Source organism: Diadema antillarum, unplaced genomic scaffold (assembly GCF_040938485.1).
Source record: "Diadema antillarum isolate AM-2024a unplaced genomic scaffold, OU_Dant_1.0 seq00000526_RagTag, whole genome shotgun sequence".
NCBI classification, from domain to species: domain Eukaryota; kingdom Metazoa; phylum Echinodermata; class Echinoidea; order Diadematoida; family Diadematidae; genus Diadema; species Diadema antillarum.
Window position 1 is genome coordinate 1,382,775 of NW_027271478.1, and position 18,429 is coordinate 1,401,203.

At 39.0% G+C, this 18,429-nt stretch overlaps 1 protein-coding gene across 1 annotated transcript; it reads right to left on the reverse strand.

Moving 5' to 3' along the window:
- Nucleotides 1–117: 117 nt before the first annotated feature.
- Nucleotides 118–11,254, reverse strand: LOC139734466 (uncharacterized). The gene is made up of 11 exons (XM_071645250.1): nt 11,249–11,254; nt 9,140–9,839; nt 8,527–8,725; nt 7,534–7,607; nt 6,882–6,970; nt 6,275–6,358; nt 5,586–5,737; nt 2,667–2,747; nt 1,709–1,856; nt 1,056–1,147; nt 118–398 (listed from the first exon to the last, which is right to left on the reverse strand). Exons 1-11 carry the CDS (start codon nt 11,252–11,254, stop codon nt 185–187), a joined length of 1,839 nt encoding a protein of 612 aa, XP_071501351.1. The 3' UTR covers nt 118–184.
- Between the last annotated feature and the right edge of the window lie 7,175 nt (nt 11,255–18,429).

Genomic DNA, 18,429 nt, shown 5'->3' on the forward strand with positions numbered 1-18,429 from the left:
AACTGAGAATCACAGCCTTTCACCACTGCATTCACTGAAGACTGGAAATGAGCAAGTGGAATTAAATAACCACAAGCCTTCAAGCAAGGCAAGGTATTCACACCCCAGGGTACCACATTTAACACACTACACAATTCTGCCACTCCATTCACTAGCATCATTGAGTTTATCCACATCAAGCTCATCAGTCCTCAAGTTCATCTGAATCAAACTCGTCATCCTCGTAGATGAGGTCGGTCAGCGACCGCGTGTTCTCCAAGAAGTAGTCTCGACACGACGGTGAGCAAGCTATGAAGAAAAAGGGCACCTGGCGCACACCATAGATCTTTCGACAGGGCCGAATGAGCCGCAGGCCTGGGCCATAGAGAGGTCCACCGCAGCAGTCACAGGTTGTGTAGCTGGTGGTCAATGACAATACATGAATTTATATTGTAATCTGGCAATATCTTCTTTTTTCTGTAAACACACATCCATTTCTAGTAGAATGTCTGCATATGGAAGTTTTGGGCAAGAAAAATTCAATTTGAAAGGAGACTGGCTAATATTTGCTCTGAATAGTTGTATACCCCAATCTTCATGTATTCATCATAGTTAACAAACTCATTTTAACACTACAAAGACTTTGTAAAGCCTACATACGTATGCAAGAAGTACCAGGAGATAAATGGGACAGTACAAGATCGTGAAAACTTTAAAAACTGATACCTACAACATTTATTTTCAAACTTTAATTCTAGAATGATTATTCTGTCCAAATTTCACTTGCATACAGGATGTTTGATATAGAACTTCCTGAAATATGAGAGAAAGCAGAGCACTAAAATAGTCACGATGTTTATTCCGAAAAACCAAACTTCAACTTTAGAGCATAGGTCATACAATGAACTTTTCAATGTCACATTATGAGCATCAATGCTACATCAATTACAAGAGAACCAACTGATTGAGAAGTATGGTCGATGCAAAGTTTCAGAAGGGTTTAGGGTGATAGGAGAAGGCAATTTCAAGTGAATCGTGTAGAACAAACTCACAGCCTGGAGCAAATCATAACGCACCTGTTGAGGTAAACCCTTATGGATTCCTGAAGTCCATCGAGAGCATCCAGACCTTCCTGTTTGCATACCAATGCTGCCATGTCCGACAATCTCTGCAAAGGATTGTAAAGCAGTAGATGCTATAATCAAGACAAGATTCATTTGGAATCTCTCTCTCTCATTTTCCTTCATTATCTCTTTCCTATTTCCATCAATGTACCTGTCTATCTATCAATCAATCTTTCTCTATCCATAACTCCAATTAACTCTCTCCCCTCTCTGTCATTTTTTTCCCCCACTCTTTTTATATGCCTCTTTATAAATCTTTTTTTTTCCTTTATATATCTATTTGTTTGTCCGTACGTCTATACCTATACAACTTGTTTGATGAAGTTCTACATGTGGCTTGCCATGGACTAAAAGCGAGGCTGTACCGCAATACACTGTGCAAGTTTTGGGAAGCTTACATCAAAGGGAGAATCGCTCACACACAACATACTCGTGACAGATCCATACACTTTTCCAAAAAATTAGAACTGCAGCAGGACACAATAAAGGCAAAGTGTGATACAAAATAAAATTACTGGTATGTAATGAAACAGAAAAGGGTATGCGACATAAAGAGGTATTACATTACTACAGGAGACCTGATGACCTAGTGATCTGGTTCATACTTGTGGATTGTTCTTGCTGTTCTCCTTCCAGAAGAGCGGATGCATGAAGTTGTTGATGACCCTCAGGTACTTGAGTTCCCGGAGTTTGAGCATCCCGCTGGGAAGGGCAGCGATCTGGTTCCCCTCCAGGTTCAGCTCACGCAGTCGCCTGAAATTAACCAATCAATTAACAGCTGGTTATGACATCACAAGAAAGATTATTCACCAATGGTGACAGGTTATATGGCAAGTACTTGTGAGAGGAACATGTTCTGGAAGAAAGCAGCCAGTAACTCACAAATTTTGCATATCACAAGGTACAAGTAGATGTAACTTGCACTCACTTCAGAAGCATATGGACTGAGATAGAGTAAACAAATAATGACAAACTGTCTGAATCCTTATCTTTATTAAATTATGGTAGTGTGGTCCAAAATATTATAGGTGTTTCTTCTTTTCTTTAAACAGAGTCATTCTAAAAATGATATGAACATCAACATCTTTGCTTCGATGTTAGGTAAAGGTCTGGACTTTGTCTTTGCAGATGCCAAAAAAAAAAAAAAAGCAAAACTATGCCATACTGCTACTTGTATCCAATCTCTTGATGAACATCAATTTCACATATAGGACCTATTGTTGAGAGTAAATGCATGCATATTTTGCGTTTGCTCAGTAAACGAACGGATAAAAAATGGTAGGAGTGATTCAGTGAAGAATGGAAGGTCCAGAGCAGATTGAGCAGAAAGGGATTATACAGTCTAGTGACAAAAAGAGAAAAACAAAACAAAAAACAAAACAAAACAATCTAAAATTAAGCTATATATATGCACATAAGAAGTGCTGATGATTCCCTTGTGCCCTTTCCTATTAGACCAAAATGCTTGGCAACCCACTCAACTGGCTTTTGGTGACAAAAATGTATACTGGTCACTTTACCATCATCTACCACAAATGGAAATCACTGAGATGTTTTTCTTACTTGAGATGACTGATTTCATTTGGCAAGAATGTCAGCTTATTGTAGGACAGATCCAGGAACTTGATGGGTAATGTGAACAAACTGCAAAACAAGATAAAACAAGCAAAATAAAGTGATACAATAGATAACTGACTTACATCAGATATCATAAACTGAAAGTGATATGAAAAGTTAAAGTGTTGTGACAAAATGCCATGTAAATTATATGCAAAGATTGCTGGCGCTACTTTTCTCTAACATCCTGGAGAAAGCAAGAATTACATCTGCTACATTTACAATGCTTAACAAAATATTACTAGCGTTTGAATCAAATCAGCACCAGCCCAATAATATGTTTACTCCACTCCCTTGGTAGCTTTTTAGTCAAGAAGCTACTCTCTGGCACATAAAAAACTAAATTGAGCCATATTACAGTTAAAGGAGAAGTCCGGACGATTTTGAATAAATTTCACCGTAATCTACATAAATCAAGGACCATAATGACTAATTTTCATTGAAAAATACCCTCCCAATTCATCACAATCGATTTTTTAGCATCACTAATTTTGAATCGTAACTGTTCAATTTCTGTACGCCGGCGAGAAAGATCACGTGACGGCGTGACGTATTAGCATCACATTGCTTTTTGTTTGGAGCGTCAGCTGGCTCGGGGAGCCCTGCTTGAGCAACGGAGACACGGGCCGAGCAAGCGGTAGCGTTCCGCGTGGTTCTGGTCACGCAGCGGATGCACGCGGCATGATCTATTGCTTCACTTCGAAAATGCCGATGTGTGAGCGTTTGGGTGTTCTAATAAACCGGGTGATGGCCAGAAGAAGAGGTTTTTTTTTGCCATTCCGAACCCAGAAAATGAGCGGGAAAGGTGTGCAAGATGGCTTTCCAATATTCTAATTGACAAGTTTGTCGTCAAAACTTACAACTATACTCGATGCAGCCTCGTCATACTCCCCATCGGCGGCGTAACTGCAACCAGCAGCCCCATACGCATAGCATAATGGGGCTGCGCACTGTAGCATTCAGGATCATGATAAGGTAGTATCGCGGATAAATATCAACTTAAAATTAAAAAAAATGTCTTCAATTTGAAGACTTACCAGTGAAGTTGAAGTATTGACAACAGGCTTCGGGCAACGCTTGGTTCTGCCAATAGTCCCTTTCTGTTCGAATTAATGACTTAATGTGACTCGGTCGAGAGGAACCTGGGAGAGCTACACTGAATTGACGGCCAGCGCATAACCGGAGATGTGTGCGCACAGAGATGTCTCTTTGTGTGTGCGCCTGTGCTGGCCGTCAATAATTCAGTGTAGCTCTCCAAGGTTCCTCTCGACCGAGTCACATTAAGTCATCAATTTGAACAGAAAAGGACTATTGGCAGAACCAAACGTTGCCCAAAGCCTGTTGTCAATACTTTAACTTTACTGTTAAGTCTTCAAATTGAAGAAATATTTCGATTTTAAGTTGATATTTATCCGCGATGCTACCCGATCATGATCCTGAATACTACAGTACGCAGTCCCATTACTCTATGTTTATGGGGCTGCTGGTTGCAGTTACCGGCGGCGGTACTATGAAGCTGGCGCTGGCGTTTCTTCCGCGGTTCAAGTTATACTGTCGTAATTTACCACCGTCAGACATACTCAACAGTCTCGGACAACAAGAGAGGCAATAATTCTGAAATTGACAGACTGATTTCAGACTGTTTACACTCAGAAGTTGAAAAAAAACGATCGCGGATTGTGATAGCATTTGGAAGCAGCAGATGTAAATGTATGCCTGATCACTCTGATGACAACAATAGCCAATGAATTGTAAATGATGGGGTGGACACTAATAAGTACGGCAGTATTACAATACATATGATATTTCAATAAAATGAAAATGTAATAACATTGCAACTATTTTACATTAATCTTTGACGAATTTTATATAGATACAATGTATATACCGAAGATAATTTGAATAAAGGAATACAGCATTTGGCAACAGCACTCCTGAAACAGTGTACGGACTTTTGCGGTAGCGCCAACAAGGCAGACCTCAGCAGGCATGCCGATACCGCGCCGCAGTCAGCAGTGCAATGGGAGATCGATGCGTAGCTGGGCAGCGCTCGCGGTGCTCCGCTGAGGAAAGTGAGTCTAGCTGTGACGTCACGCGCAATGCATACTGGGACAGATAGTACGAAGGGCTGCTCGCGACGGATTCGAACATGAAGAATTACCTTATTTTTCAAAAAAATCATAGTAAATGTATCTGATGGTCTTTTCTCGTCGGGAAAAGGGTAATAGGTTCATGAAATATTGTTCTTTACACGGGAAACGGCTGATAATCGTCCGGACTTCCCCTTTAAGTTTCCAACCAGATACCCTAAATATCAGCATTCCAGAAGAATCTGATTTTCAGCTAATGCTGCCATGGTAAAAGAACTCAACTGTTTTTGATTAACCTGTTGGGATAACATTCACTCTCAACACAAGAAGATAATATGCACATGCTTTTATGGAACCACTTGGTGTTATCAATGTTATCACCTGTCTCAGACATTAGACAATAGACTGATAACACACCATGGCCAGTTATGTCCTACCCCCAAAGTTCTTTAAAAAAAAACTTTTAGTTCTTTTTTTATTTAGGGGGCTGGGGGTTGATTATGTGAGCTTTTCCTAGCCAAGCCATTAATGTAATTTTTTTTTCATGAGGGAGGATCAAGGTTACATGAGCTACTCTTAGCCAAGATGGGAATGGAGTATTTTTATTTTTATTCATTGTTTGGTTGGTTGGTTGTTGTTTGTTTGTTTGTTTGTTGTTGTTGTTGTTGTTGTTGTTGTTGTTGGTTTTTTTTTTTTTTTTTTTTTTGGGGGGGGGGGGGGTTTGATGAGGGATGTGACTTCCCCCATCCCCTCCCGCCTGGGATGCGGTCCTCACCTTGGAGGCAGGTCGGAGAGGATACAGAAGGAGAGGACCAGGGTGCGGAGGCGAGTCAGGTTGCCGACCTCGTAGGGCACCTCACGGATTGGGTTGTTCCTCAGCTTCAGCACCAGCAGGTTCTCAATCTCAAAGACTATGGATGGAATGATCTGCAATTTGAGGGATAACATCAAATAGCTTACCTCCCTATTCATTCTACCCATGGTAAAAGAAATAACTTTACCATAACAGGAATATCGGATGATGTCTTCTTGTATATCATGCAGAGAAATTGCTTTGCAAAACTAAGGTCAGGGCTTGTAGTCTAAAGAATCCTAGATGGAATTGAGAAAAGATTCCCACAAAAGACTGCAATAGTAACTGCCCTAGCAAACATCTTCTGACTAATGCTGTTTTAAATATGACTGGCTAACTCAGAATCAAATACACAAACCTTTTTTTTTTTTCATTCAAAGCATAACAAGGAAACAAATTATTAGCAATAAAAGGTTGTAGAATCTCATTTTGAGAGCAGCAAAAGCTTCAATACTATTCTCAGTATAATATTTCATACAAGAGAATGTGCTCCAGAGCCAAAACTAACACAGCTGAGATAAAACTGGAATAAAAGTTTAGGGATATGATTAAAAAAAATTGAGGCAATGCTATGATATGACAAACTTGCCCAAATGACTACAACATCTCACCTTGAAATCATTGAAGGACAGGTTGAGATACGTCAGTGTCTTCAAAACTGGATTCATCTGAGGCAGTGCTGAGACAAAATGAGCCTGCAAAATAAAACAAGACGAAAATAATGTCAAAAGGCAATCCTTTGGTAATCACAAACATGTGCACATTATAATCAAAGTTAAACAAAAACAAGCCACTTACAGAAGACAGGGGTAATCAACTAACAAAGCAGAAAAACAGAGAATGAAGATAAAAGTGAATTACTATGGTCTATATTCTGTTCTTATTCCGGCTAGCCTTATAACAAGTGCCGCATCTGTGTGTCTGCCAAATTACTACCAAAGAAGAATTCGAGCAGATGTAACAAGTCAAAATGACACTCCACATCAGTCCCTCATAGAGGGAACGATGAAGGAAGTCTTCAAAACATAGACTCCTGTCCATTTTTCTCCATGATTAAACCTTGAAGTTAATGCAACAAGTGAGAAAACTGACTCTTTACTGTCAGGATCTTACTTCTTGCTACACGTATTGCTTCTATTCTTTTCTTTCTTTCTTTTTTTTAATCTCATCACAAAAATGTAGGTAACTGAATTTCAAGCTCCCAGGCAATAGTCTTACCTTCAGACTGAGGGCCACACCTCCATTAACAAGGCACTCCAGAATTGCCAGTTCAGCTGGGTTGATCTGAGACTCAGGGTTGGGAGAGTCTGGAAAGAGAACAGGACAGACAAGATATAACATAAATTTAACAATTTTGGAAGTACAGCTTGTCATATCCAGGATATGAAGCAAGCCCTAACATTTCCCACACACAATTTGATGTGAAGATGGCAAATTGCATCATGGGAGAAAACATGGGAGTATGCTGGGTTTTTGCAAAAATGTTCACTGAAACCCTGAGCTTTTAGTCGCCCTGATTTAGATAATTGGTCCAATTTGTCACATTTTTCATGTATTCTGCCAATATATGGATATATTTTGATACCTCTAGGCTTCTCAGATACAATATTTTGGTACTACCTACTTGAGACTCACCCAAGCCAGTTTGAAAAGAGATGCTACTCCCATAGACAGCATTCATTAGACAAATCAAATCCTTTTACAGCAATACCTTCGACACTTGTAAAGGCAGATACATTAAGATGATGACAAATCAAACAAATGCACAAACAAACAAATAAAAACAAATAAATAACAATATAAACAAATAAAAAAAAAACAATCGCACTATAGATGCATAAGTAAATGAAGCACAGGGCTACTGACTTACCAAATGGCTCTCCTGACCTTCTTGAACCCTGGAAGTACTTTGAGACTGGTGCACTGAACAGGGATTCCTTGTCTCTGTGAGAAATAATTTTTAAAAAAAAGATAAACTTACACCATCAACCCTTTCTCCAAGCATTTATCTATTTATTTATTTATTTTTTAAGATTCCAGTTTTAGAACATTTACATTACATAAACAGAAGGCGATTGACTGATAATGTTATGCTTACAATGATGACCATTTTACAAAAGGCCAAAGGCTTTCATATACCTAGTATAATTAATGGTGGTCATTGCTTAAAAACAATACTTTAGTTTTGTTCATAAAATTTGTAAAATAAGAAAAAAAGGTCAGTCAGAAAATAAGCCAGTAAACAAATTACCATTTCAGTCCAGTGGAATTTGATTGTTGCAAGAATTTTCATACGTGTATGTTTTCTAGTCCTCCAAAAGTTTTGTTTTGTTTTGCTTTGTTGTTGTTGTTTTGTTTTTTTAGTATGAAGATTGTACTGAACTTGTAGCAAGAGTTCTGCTGTTTGTAAAGCCAGGCTGACACTCGCACGATTCTGTGGCACGCATTGGCACGACTCGAGTCGTGCCAGTGCGCAAACTAGTTATAAACTGGCGTGAAGTGTGCGTAGACCCGTCGTGACCTGCGTGCCATGTCGGGACGAGAATTTTGAAATGTGCAAGATTTTGGTCACGACTTGCCACGACAAAATCGTGGCCAAAAGATGTGCAAGTGTCAGCCTGGCTTTTGTTGTAGATTACTGGAACTAAAATGCATTGCATGTATGCCTGAATCTTAATTGCTGTCATGAAAGTTTCACCAGATTCTGTCATTGTTGTCTTTCAACCATCAGTCCATTCCATAAAATTTCACTAGCTTTTTGTGAGATGTAACAAGCCTAGTATCACATCTGTCAAGAATTTCCACCCAAACAAAAGAACATGTAACACAAAAACACAAAAGAGGAAGAGAGGCTTGTGCGTACCGTCTCAGCGGTGGAAGCGACTTTCCGTTGACGCTCATCGAGCCTGCCGACTGAAGTGCCTTCCCCGTCTGGTCACTGTGCATCTGGCTCTGCACATCCTCCAGCACCAACTGCCGCATCTGCTGCTCAATCTCACACGCCATCTCAATCAGGAGCTGGTGCTGGGGCACACGGGGATTAACGGTAGGAATGTCTTCACCTGGTGGGGGGGGGGGGGGATTCAAAGTCAGGAGGATACAAGGTCTTCAAGCGCAACATGTTTTTTAGACATGGGGTGGGTGACTCATTCAGAAATGTAGTGAATAAATTCAAGCTTGATGTCTGTTTAATCAATCAATACAGTATGGAATTCAGTATAAAGCAGTAATACAATTGTAACAATATTTTCTTGTATTTTTATTTTGAAAAACTGGAAGATTATGGTGGAGACAGCTCAGGATTAACTAAACAAGAAAGAAGAATTCTTACACACTATACCAAATTGGGTCCACTTTGCTCTCATTACACAACAGACTGGTGCTAAAGATAAGAACAAAGCATAAAATGCCACATATCCACTGCATTACAGACCATTACCTTTGGTAGAAGTTAAATGCATCTTATGAGTACTCACCTTTCAATTCAAGCATGTTCACTTTTTCCTGTCTCGGGGTGTTTGTGAAACTAGCAAACAATGTCGTCATCTTTTTAAAGTTCTGTTTGGAGAAGACAATATGCTTCACTTGCTCTCTTGGCATTTCATACACTCGCGACAAATCGTAGCAGAAATCGTTCAGAGAGAAGGCAGGGATCTCATAGTACCTCGCATCATCAACGTTGGCATACAGAATTTCGTGTTTGACTTCGGGAGGTTGTTTAGGCTGTCGCAAGGGAAACGGATCGGGTCCCCTGGGTTTGTATGGTTTCACCAGGGAGTCCGATTCCAACGCCTTGCCCGCTGCTTTGTTGGCCCTGTTGTTCATGTTATATCTGGATTCAATGATAAACTTCCAGTCGGGAGGCGCTTCTGGTGAGGAAAATGACTGACTGCTTGCCGACTGCAGTGCCATATCCTTTGTTCGAGGGGTGTTCTGAGGTGCGTAGACATCTTCGTTGATGTCCGAGGTCACAGACTGAGCATCACTGGGCAGAGAGGGGGCCAGGAACTGGTGATGCTCGCTGAACTCTTGACTGAGTTCTAAGAGGGATGGTACACTCTGACTCTGATAGAGCTGGTATGAAGTGGTCTTGCATGCCGATGGCTCTGGTTTGGCTGGAGGAGGCTGAGCAATGGGTCTCCTCAGCAGTACAGGTGCGGTGTTCTTGGGTTTCTTCTGCAAAAGATAACACAATTTACAAATAAATTTTTGCAGAAAACATATTTCAAAGTGGCTTTTTGTCTGAAAATATGTCACTTTTGTCACTAGAAATATAGAATACACATGGTAGTTGTAATACATGTAAGTTGGGTGGTTTGCATAGATAGTCTCCAATCTATAGCCTCCTTTACAGACAGTATTCACCACTGATAGTATTGTTATACAGCTTACAAACAGCACATGAGCTAGAGAGTCTATTCTAGTATTAAGAACACATTTATATAATGCAGTGCAATGAATTGGGCACTGAATTCTGAAGTGCACAACGAGGACTAAAGTCTCAGACAAAATCATTCATTGGACATCATGGCACTGGCGGATTATATCTTATTTTTACTACCAATTCCTCCCAAAATAACACTTCATAGATTAGCTACAAAACCCTGTATTTTGGTCTCTGGTCCCCCATGATCATCGATGATATTATTAAGACAAAGATAGTTTCAGGTGGGATAGGGTTGCCCTGCCCTGCCCGAGGCCCAAAACCAAACACGACGCGTTTGGGCTGCTGGTGCAGTTCCCTGTTTGTTCAAACCATGTCAATGCTAACAACTTACAAGTTAGGCATAACCCATAATCACATACTGGACATAGCATAATATAATTAATGTTTATAAAGTGCCAAATCATGCAAATGGAAGAACCTACTTCTGTACTAGTAACTACTAACGTTAGCGCCTAAGTAGCGGTAGGTCTACCTGTACCCATCCACGCAAATAAAAAATTTCCATTTCGGAAAGAGTTCCTTATGACTAAGTCATCAAAGGAACTCTTTCCGAAATGGAAATTTTTATCCGTATGTCCCCCCACTAAATTTGCACAAAATAAATAAATTACTTTTTTTTTATTAATAATAAACTAAATAAAGGTTATGCTAGGGTTATGTCTCAAATAAAGTCTTCCCATAAATGGCATAACCTTTATTTAGTTCATTATTTGTTTTTTTTTAAAAAAAAAGTTATTTAGTGGGGGGGGGGGGGGGGGGACAAAAGGAACTCTTTCCAAAATGGAAAACAGCATTTTTCTCTCAAGATTTAACAAATTGGTAGTTCGTATTCCCGTAGTTCTAGTCTATAGCCATGTCGCACACTAGCAGCACATCTCTGGATGACGATGCTGTACAGCAATGCCCGGATGAGATTCCGAATAAATCCTGACTGAGACCTCACTTTTTAATACTGAGCTGAGGCCTGACTGTTCTTTGATCGCGAGACGAGATCGAATTACAACAAAACTCTCACATGGATCAACATGTACGGGACTAAGCGTTCATCACTCGGAACCGCGCAACAACTTTGCATCTTATGCGCAAATATTAATTCACTCTCATCGAAAAAAAAACAGAATAAGGATATAAATCTCACCGTCATGTTTGCCAGTCCTTTAGATGTCATGGCTTCCTGATAGCTATGGTTCTTTCTCTGACATTTTTGCTTGAAAGTTGATGGTTTACTGATGTCACCGTGGAAACGTCGAGGAAAATTACAATCTCGCTCGCTTGTTCTCGCTCACGATATGTGGACGTAAACGAGATTATCTCGCGAGATTTTACTCTGGGGCCAACTCAACGGCGGTTTTACGCACAAATTGCGTGCAGTCAGTGCTGCCGTGGAGCTGTAGCTGTGCATTCATACCCGATGATCGCGCCGGAGGATAGGCGGGGAGTTCAAACGCTAGGCCATAGTAAGGGACAGGGTACATTCGGCTGAGCTGCAAATTGACCCCTAATCTCAGTTCTATGTTTGAATCAAGTGGAAGAGCGTATATGCTGGACAAAGGTAAGATGATCTAAAGATTTAACCGAGTCGATTGTGGACTGTAGTGTAGTGACAACAATCAAAAGCAAACCATGATTCATGAACCAGAGTCCAGACACTGAGACAGAGCAGCCAGGCCAGAGATCGAGAGGTGGAGGAAAGCCGGATCGACCGACCCAGCAGTAGCCTGAAAACGTTAGAAGATAACAGACAAATAAGATACTATAGTGGGGTGGCTTAGTGAAATTATCGTGACACGGCGGACAAAAGCATGATTTTTTCACCAAAGGTACTTCATGATGTACCTTCTCAAAAAATAGGGTGCTCCAAGAAAATTGATGCTGGGAAGGAGGTCAGAGGTCAAAGGTCAATGACCTTTATTTGTGAAATAGGTTTTTTGGCTATTTCTCAGGTCAGGAATATCCAATCTGGATAAAACTTGGCAGGAAGAATATTGAGAACAAGTAAAATATTTTGATTGAATTTGGAGTGAATTTTCCAAAGGTCAAAGGTCAAAGGTCAATGAACTTTTTTCTAAAAATCATGTTTTTGTTTATTTCTCCAGGTAGGAAGATTCAATTTTCACAAAGTTTGATATGAACGTTGTATAGAAGGTACCAAGAGTATAAACCAGGGGTCAAATATAATTGTTGATTTGTGCGTTGCCATGGCAACCCAAAACTAGGGTTTTTAATTGTTAGTTAGTTACAGGAGGCTATTTTCCAGTTTGGAAGAGATTCCATTTGAATAGGTACAACTGATCGATGGGATGTATAGAGGTTTGAAATACTTTTCATTAGTGTTAAGTAGTATGTTGCCATGGCAACTACATATATAGATTTTGGTTAAACTTAAAGGAGACTTCAGAACTTATGAATTTGAAGAGATTTCCATCAGGGTTGGTATAATTGATCAACAAAAAAGTCGCCAGACAAAGATTTGTAACCTTTATAGCATGTGGGTTGAGTGAATGCAGCAACAATAGTAGAACACATCAGTGAGAGTTTAAGGAAAATTGGACAATCCGTTCTAAAGTTATGAATTTTTTAAGTTTCTCCTCATGCAGTCGAGGCTGGATGAGAAGACTACTATACCTTGTAATGTCACATGTGTACAACGATATAAAGAATGAATAAAGAAAATTCAACATAAATTATTTTCGCTTACAAAAGGATACTCGACTTCTCTTTCAGAAGGCAGGGGGAATAATATTACCCTTGACATACGTCAGTAGCAAGTCAAAGAAACTATGTGAACTTTATTCAAAAAGTATGGTTTTGTGAAATTCTCATTTTATTTTCCTTAGAATGTGCGCATGTGACATCATACACTGTGGTAGTCTTTTCATCCAGCCGCGACTGTGCAGATACCTTAAAAAATCATAACTTTTGAACGGATTGTACGATTTTTTCCAAGCTTTCTGTGATGTGTCCTACTAATATTGTTGTATTCACTGAATCCACGTGTGCATGAAGGTGGACTTGTCCTTTAAGGACAGATTCTGAAAGAGCAGACTGTAAGCTTTAAAATGATGTATCACACAATTCAAAGAGATTCCCCTAACCTATCTAAATAACAATACCGGTACTGGAAAGAAAGCACACACTCTGGATAAGTATAAACTGAGAAAAGAGGCTGCTTTGTCTATTTTAGCGTTTAATCTTTACCAAGCTGTCTCATGTCATTATGTTCATCTTTTCTTCCCCCCTCCAATTTTCATTTGAGTTTGTCATTATTAATTTTTGATGATAAGAACGATGCCACAAGGCATTGTTTCTTAACAATGCTTCAACTGCTCCTTCAGGTCCAAAATCTACATCAATATATATAATTTTCCTGATCTCCTCAACATTTTCCAAAAATAAAGCATACACCTTTTATGCATTGAGTCCTCCTTTGTGTGGATAATTAAAGGCAGAAACCCCAAATTAGTGCTTGAAAATTATTCTTAAGTGTGAGTTACGGATAGAAAGAACCTCTGTAAAAAAAAAATGAATCTGTATAATCAATGTTAAGTATTGTTAATAACACAAAATGTGAACAATATTTCTATGATAACATGTTTCCAGACTAAACCGTCCGCATTTATGCTTTAATGAGAAAAATACTGATATCTCTTTATATGTTTGCTTTGATTGCAAAAACTGTATATGGTAGGATGTCTTGTGATACAACAGGGGGGGCATTTCATGAAGCAGTTTGGTCAAATATTTTTCTGACAAACTGTTACAAACTACAGAAATCCTTGCATCTGATTGGCAGAGAGCAAATTGGTCCGACAACTTGTCGGATAAAATGCTTCATGAAATGCCCCCAGACCTACACATATTATGCATAAAATGTGATATCCTGAACATTTTTTTCAAGTCACTCTCCCAAAAGTGTATATATAGGACCTTTAAGTTTTTCTTGTGTTTGTTCCTGGCAGATTACTAGTACACAAATGCTCCAATCCATGATGACCTAACGGAAATTAAGGAAATTAAAATGAATATACTGAAAACCAAAACTACAGATACTAATAACTTACTTCATTCTTCTCTCCCCACCCCACCTCACCCCTTCTTTTTGGTTTCTTGATATACTAGTAGATCTAGCTGACTTTGATAATTGTCATTATGTAACATCATCTTCAACTGACAAGACGATAAAACTTAACAATCATTTCATTATGCTGCTGGACTAATGGGGTTAGTTGAACTATATTGTTTTTAATGTACTATACTTTTTCCTCCTATCAATCACATGTATTTTGGGTGGACTGTATTTTGACATAAAGCATCATAGAATCAACCGTCTTTGGGGTCGGGAATTTTGTCATATTATATTGTGATTTAGATTCTGCTCTATGCTGATTTTGTTTTATTTCTATCAACTTTTTAAACTTCCCCATAGACTTTGTTCACCAGCCAACTACATCCCACCCTCTTTGGATAATGTGAACCAATCAAACATTGCTTTTACTTTTTAATAATATGTCTATACATAGCTATCAGACCAAAAATATTCAAACCACTTTAAGTCTTTATGAGTGAAATTACAAATATCAATATATTTTTAGAAATATTCAAATTGTCTAAATTCAACTTCAGCTATGAAAACAAACTTTTAACCTTTTTAAACATTTGAATAACCCCCATAAGAAATAAGAAACATATAGAGAGGGGAAGTGCGGAGTATAAAAATTGCTTACGGGAACCAGGTAATCCCTGCGCTAAACCTGTGGAATTCACACAATCTTGGAGGAAACGGGTTAAATTTGTTAGGAAATATGTAGGGCAATACCCAAGTTCTCAATGGAATATGCAGCTCTTCTACTGGTAAACTAGTAGTTCTGGGAGAAAAAATGAGCTGTGACATAGTCCTACACCTGGCTCAGTCATTGCCCAAGATTTAAAGTATCTGAGCCAGAGTCACATGTCACTCTTTGCTATTTCTCTACAGGAGGTAGGACAGTACTAAAAAAAATCCTTTACCAGAAATTATATCAAATTATTTAATGAAAAGGTGCTTAAGAAAACTGGACTATTCCAACACACCTCCCTCAGGTCTGCAGCACAGACTAACCACCTGTTACCATAGGAAAACCAGTAAAAATGGTGTATTACTGTAAACATGCACATAATATGTCGTATTATGGGTCTGAATTTTAAGACTAGCAACCATGTACATTGCATTGCATTGTACAGAAACCTGGCGAATGCCCTGTGTATAGTCTTTGAATTCAGACATTATTGTTATGTACAAATTAAGGGCATTTTCTCTTTTTTTCTGTTTGCGGATTTCTTGGAGCACCCCCTAATTTTGATCCTCATATATATACAAATGTCTGAGGAAAAAATGACACTTTTGTCCGGCGTGTCACGATTATCAGTATATTTGTCACTAAGCCACCCCACTACTAATACTTCGTAGAGAATCAGATGCAGGTATTATGAAATGTCCAGCCTAATTTAGTGTGTACTGTGTGGTAAATTGCTAGCCTGACCAGACACTGTGCTGCGCACAGGGTCTGACATGTGTTAGTGTTTCAACGTTGTAAACGACCGTCACTATTGACCGCAAAATCACATAAAATACCTTTTATTTTGTATGATTTTAAGAGTAATATAATTTGCAACACTTACCTACAGCGTATTTTCCTGATGGTTGAGTTGAATTCGGCGTTTTGTTGGTATCCAGACCTTATTGTTGAATTTTTCGGAGTAGATCGTGCGGTGGCAACTTTTCCTTCAAGCTTCACAAAAGCAACAAACTACCACGCATGCGCATTCAGAAGTGGTTGCTTTTTACGTACGCCCGTGCGCCCGTGCGTTTCATGTGTTACGTAAAGCTTGTAGTAGATCCGCGCGTGCTGCACCGGCAATGATTTGAACTTTTTTAGTCGGGGTCATCCGACTATCTCATCACTTCCGCCCCGACTACCTACGTTGTAGTATACGAGAGTGAATGCCATTCATTTAACACGCAGATGAGGAGTGAAGCAGTAAGGACGTTTACAGACCTGATTTCAGCCATAGATTTCGGTAAGTTTTAGACGTAATTAAACAAAAAATCGCATACCGGTTATTGAATGATGGTCATAGATTACAATAATTCCTTATATTTTAGTTTTCCACGATTAATAAAGATATTCATGAAGGAAACAGTGAACGATAACAACGTCCGCGAAGGAAAAGAGGTGCAGCGCTGTCGCCAGCGCTGCGTGTAGTTAGTAAATTGCATGCTATGTAAGTATTGATTTATACCTCCCCACCAAGGGAGGAGGTTTGTTTTCATGGTTTTCATTGGCATTGGTTTGTTTGTTTGTCTATGATATTAGCCGAATAACTCAAAAAATTGTGAAAGGATTTTACTGAAACTTGTAGTAAAAGTTGATGATAACACAAGGAATAGAAGGTTAAATTTTGGTAGTGATCTGGAAATTTTTATGAATATTTTGAGGGATTTTTGTTCTTTTGGCAGTAGACCCTACACTACAGTGTGGGTGCGTTCGAGCGCTCTCCTAAAGCGAACTCTACCGTACCGTACCCACGCCAGAGGAGCGCGCGAACGCTCCTAAAGTGTACTGTACCGTACCGTACCGAGCCAAAAGTGGACCACTTCCCAATGTGCTCCAAAAACGTACCAAAGTTCGCTGTAAAGCATGCGCGTATCATGCACATACGTCACAATGCAAAAACATCATTCTCTTTGTTTGGGACAGCTGTAAGTAATTTTAGTTCAAGCGCCAGGTGGATGACATTCTTGCTACAAAAATGCATGACCTTTTCTAAAAATAACTCGTGAGGTACGCTTCAAATATGGCACAGTTCGGTACGGTACGCTTTGGTTCACTGTAGAGTGCTCGAACACACCCTGTGACACTGACAGGTTCAATGTCATAATTAATGAACTTGGGAGTTCATGCTGTGCGTATTTGAGGTTTGCATGTTATACACATATTATTACAGCTACAGTGCATGCTGTATTTAGGAGAGAGCGGTGCAGCTGGAAGCTGATGATGTTTTCACAAACGAGAGTTCTCTAGATATCAGTGATATATTTTATTCAGATGTTGGGAACCATCGGCGATTTTCAGCATGCGTGTATGGGTGGAAATGAGCTGCTTGGCTGAGGTCTGCTTTTCTAGTTACCTCCGCCAAGGGAGGAGGTTATGTTTTCATTACTGTTGGTTTCTTTGTTTGTTTGTCAGTGTGCAAAATAACTAAAAAAGTTGTGCACAGATTTGGATGAACCTTGCAGAAAAGGCAGAGAATGACACAAGGAACAGCTAGATGATTACATTTTGACCCTGGTAGTGATCCAGAAATTTCTATGGATTTAACAAAGGATTTTCAACATTTTGGCAGGTATAGAGTCCAAACCACATCATGAATTTTAAACCTGCATTTGACGAGTAAAATACTAGCGTATTGTTTTTTAGAAATGCTAATAGAATGTAGCACGTGCAAAGTTGTCCATACAATATAGATGCTAGGCCTATACCTTGATCAATAAAGCAAGACCACAAGGGCAATTCCGCGGTTAGTAACGTTGCATTTAAACAAATTTAGATATTTATTTTTACTACTAAATCACCATTTATTCATTTCAAGTCAAAATCATGTTAAAAACATGTTCATCCTTCCCAAGTTTATGATATAAAAAAGAATAAATACAATCCAATAAATATTAGAATTGCTATGGCAACTAAAAGGGCTGGTTAGTAACGTTACGAAAAAAGGACATGACAAAAAAATCAATGTCTTGTAACAAAAAGTGTGCAAAAATGCAAGTTACTTCAAACAAAGTGCTGCATTAATTTCAATCATTGCATCATGACAAATGTTCACGCAAATATTTTCAGCAGTTTGACTGAAAATTTATTAGCTAGACCCCCAAAAGCATGGTTAGTAACATTATGGTTAGTAACGTTACATTTGTCCGGAATAATTCCGCAGGTCATTTGACGCTTTTGTAATATTGACAAAATGTCACATGACTTCTGGAGTATGTAATTGTATTCATCTTTTACCCCTTAGCAAAACTTTGAGGAAATATTTTCAAAGGAACCCACTGTAATTTGCATTTATATTTTAAGTGAATTTCAATGTCCCCGGTCCCACATGTACATTTTAAATGATGGTTTAAGATCTCGCAAAACCAATGAATACGAAAAATAAAATCTACTAAATTTGAAAGACCATAATGATTGGTGAACATCCATGGCATAAGTTGAAGCCTAAATTAAAGAGTAAGATGAAGAGGCACATTTCTTTTATCCATGTCGTGTCCACCTAACTGCG

Bases quoted from the DNA above. Each gene is read 5' to 3' on its own strand.
- LOC139734466 (XM_071645250.1), bottom strand. The intron at 6,359-6,881 runs GTAAGACTATTG...TTTATTTTGCAG, and splicing joins GTGTGGCCCTCAGTCTGAAG to GCTCATTTTGTCTCAGCACT. The intron at 1,148-1,708 runs GTATGAACCAGA...AATCCTTTGCAG, and splicing joins ACAGCAAGAACAATCCACAA to AGATTGTCGGACATGGCAGC.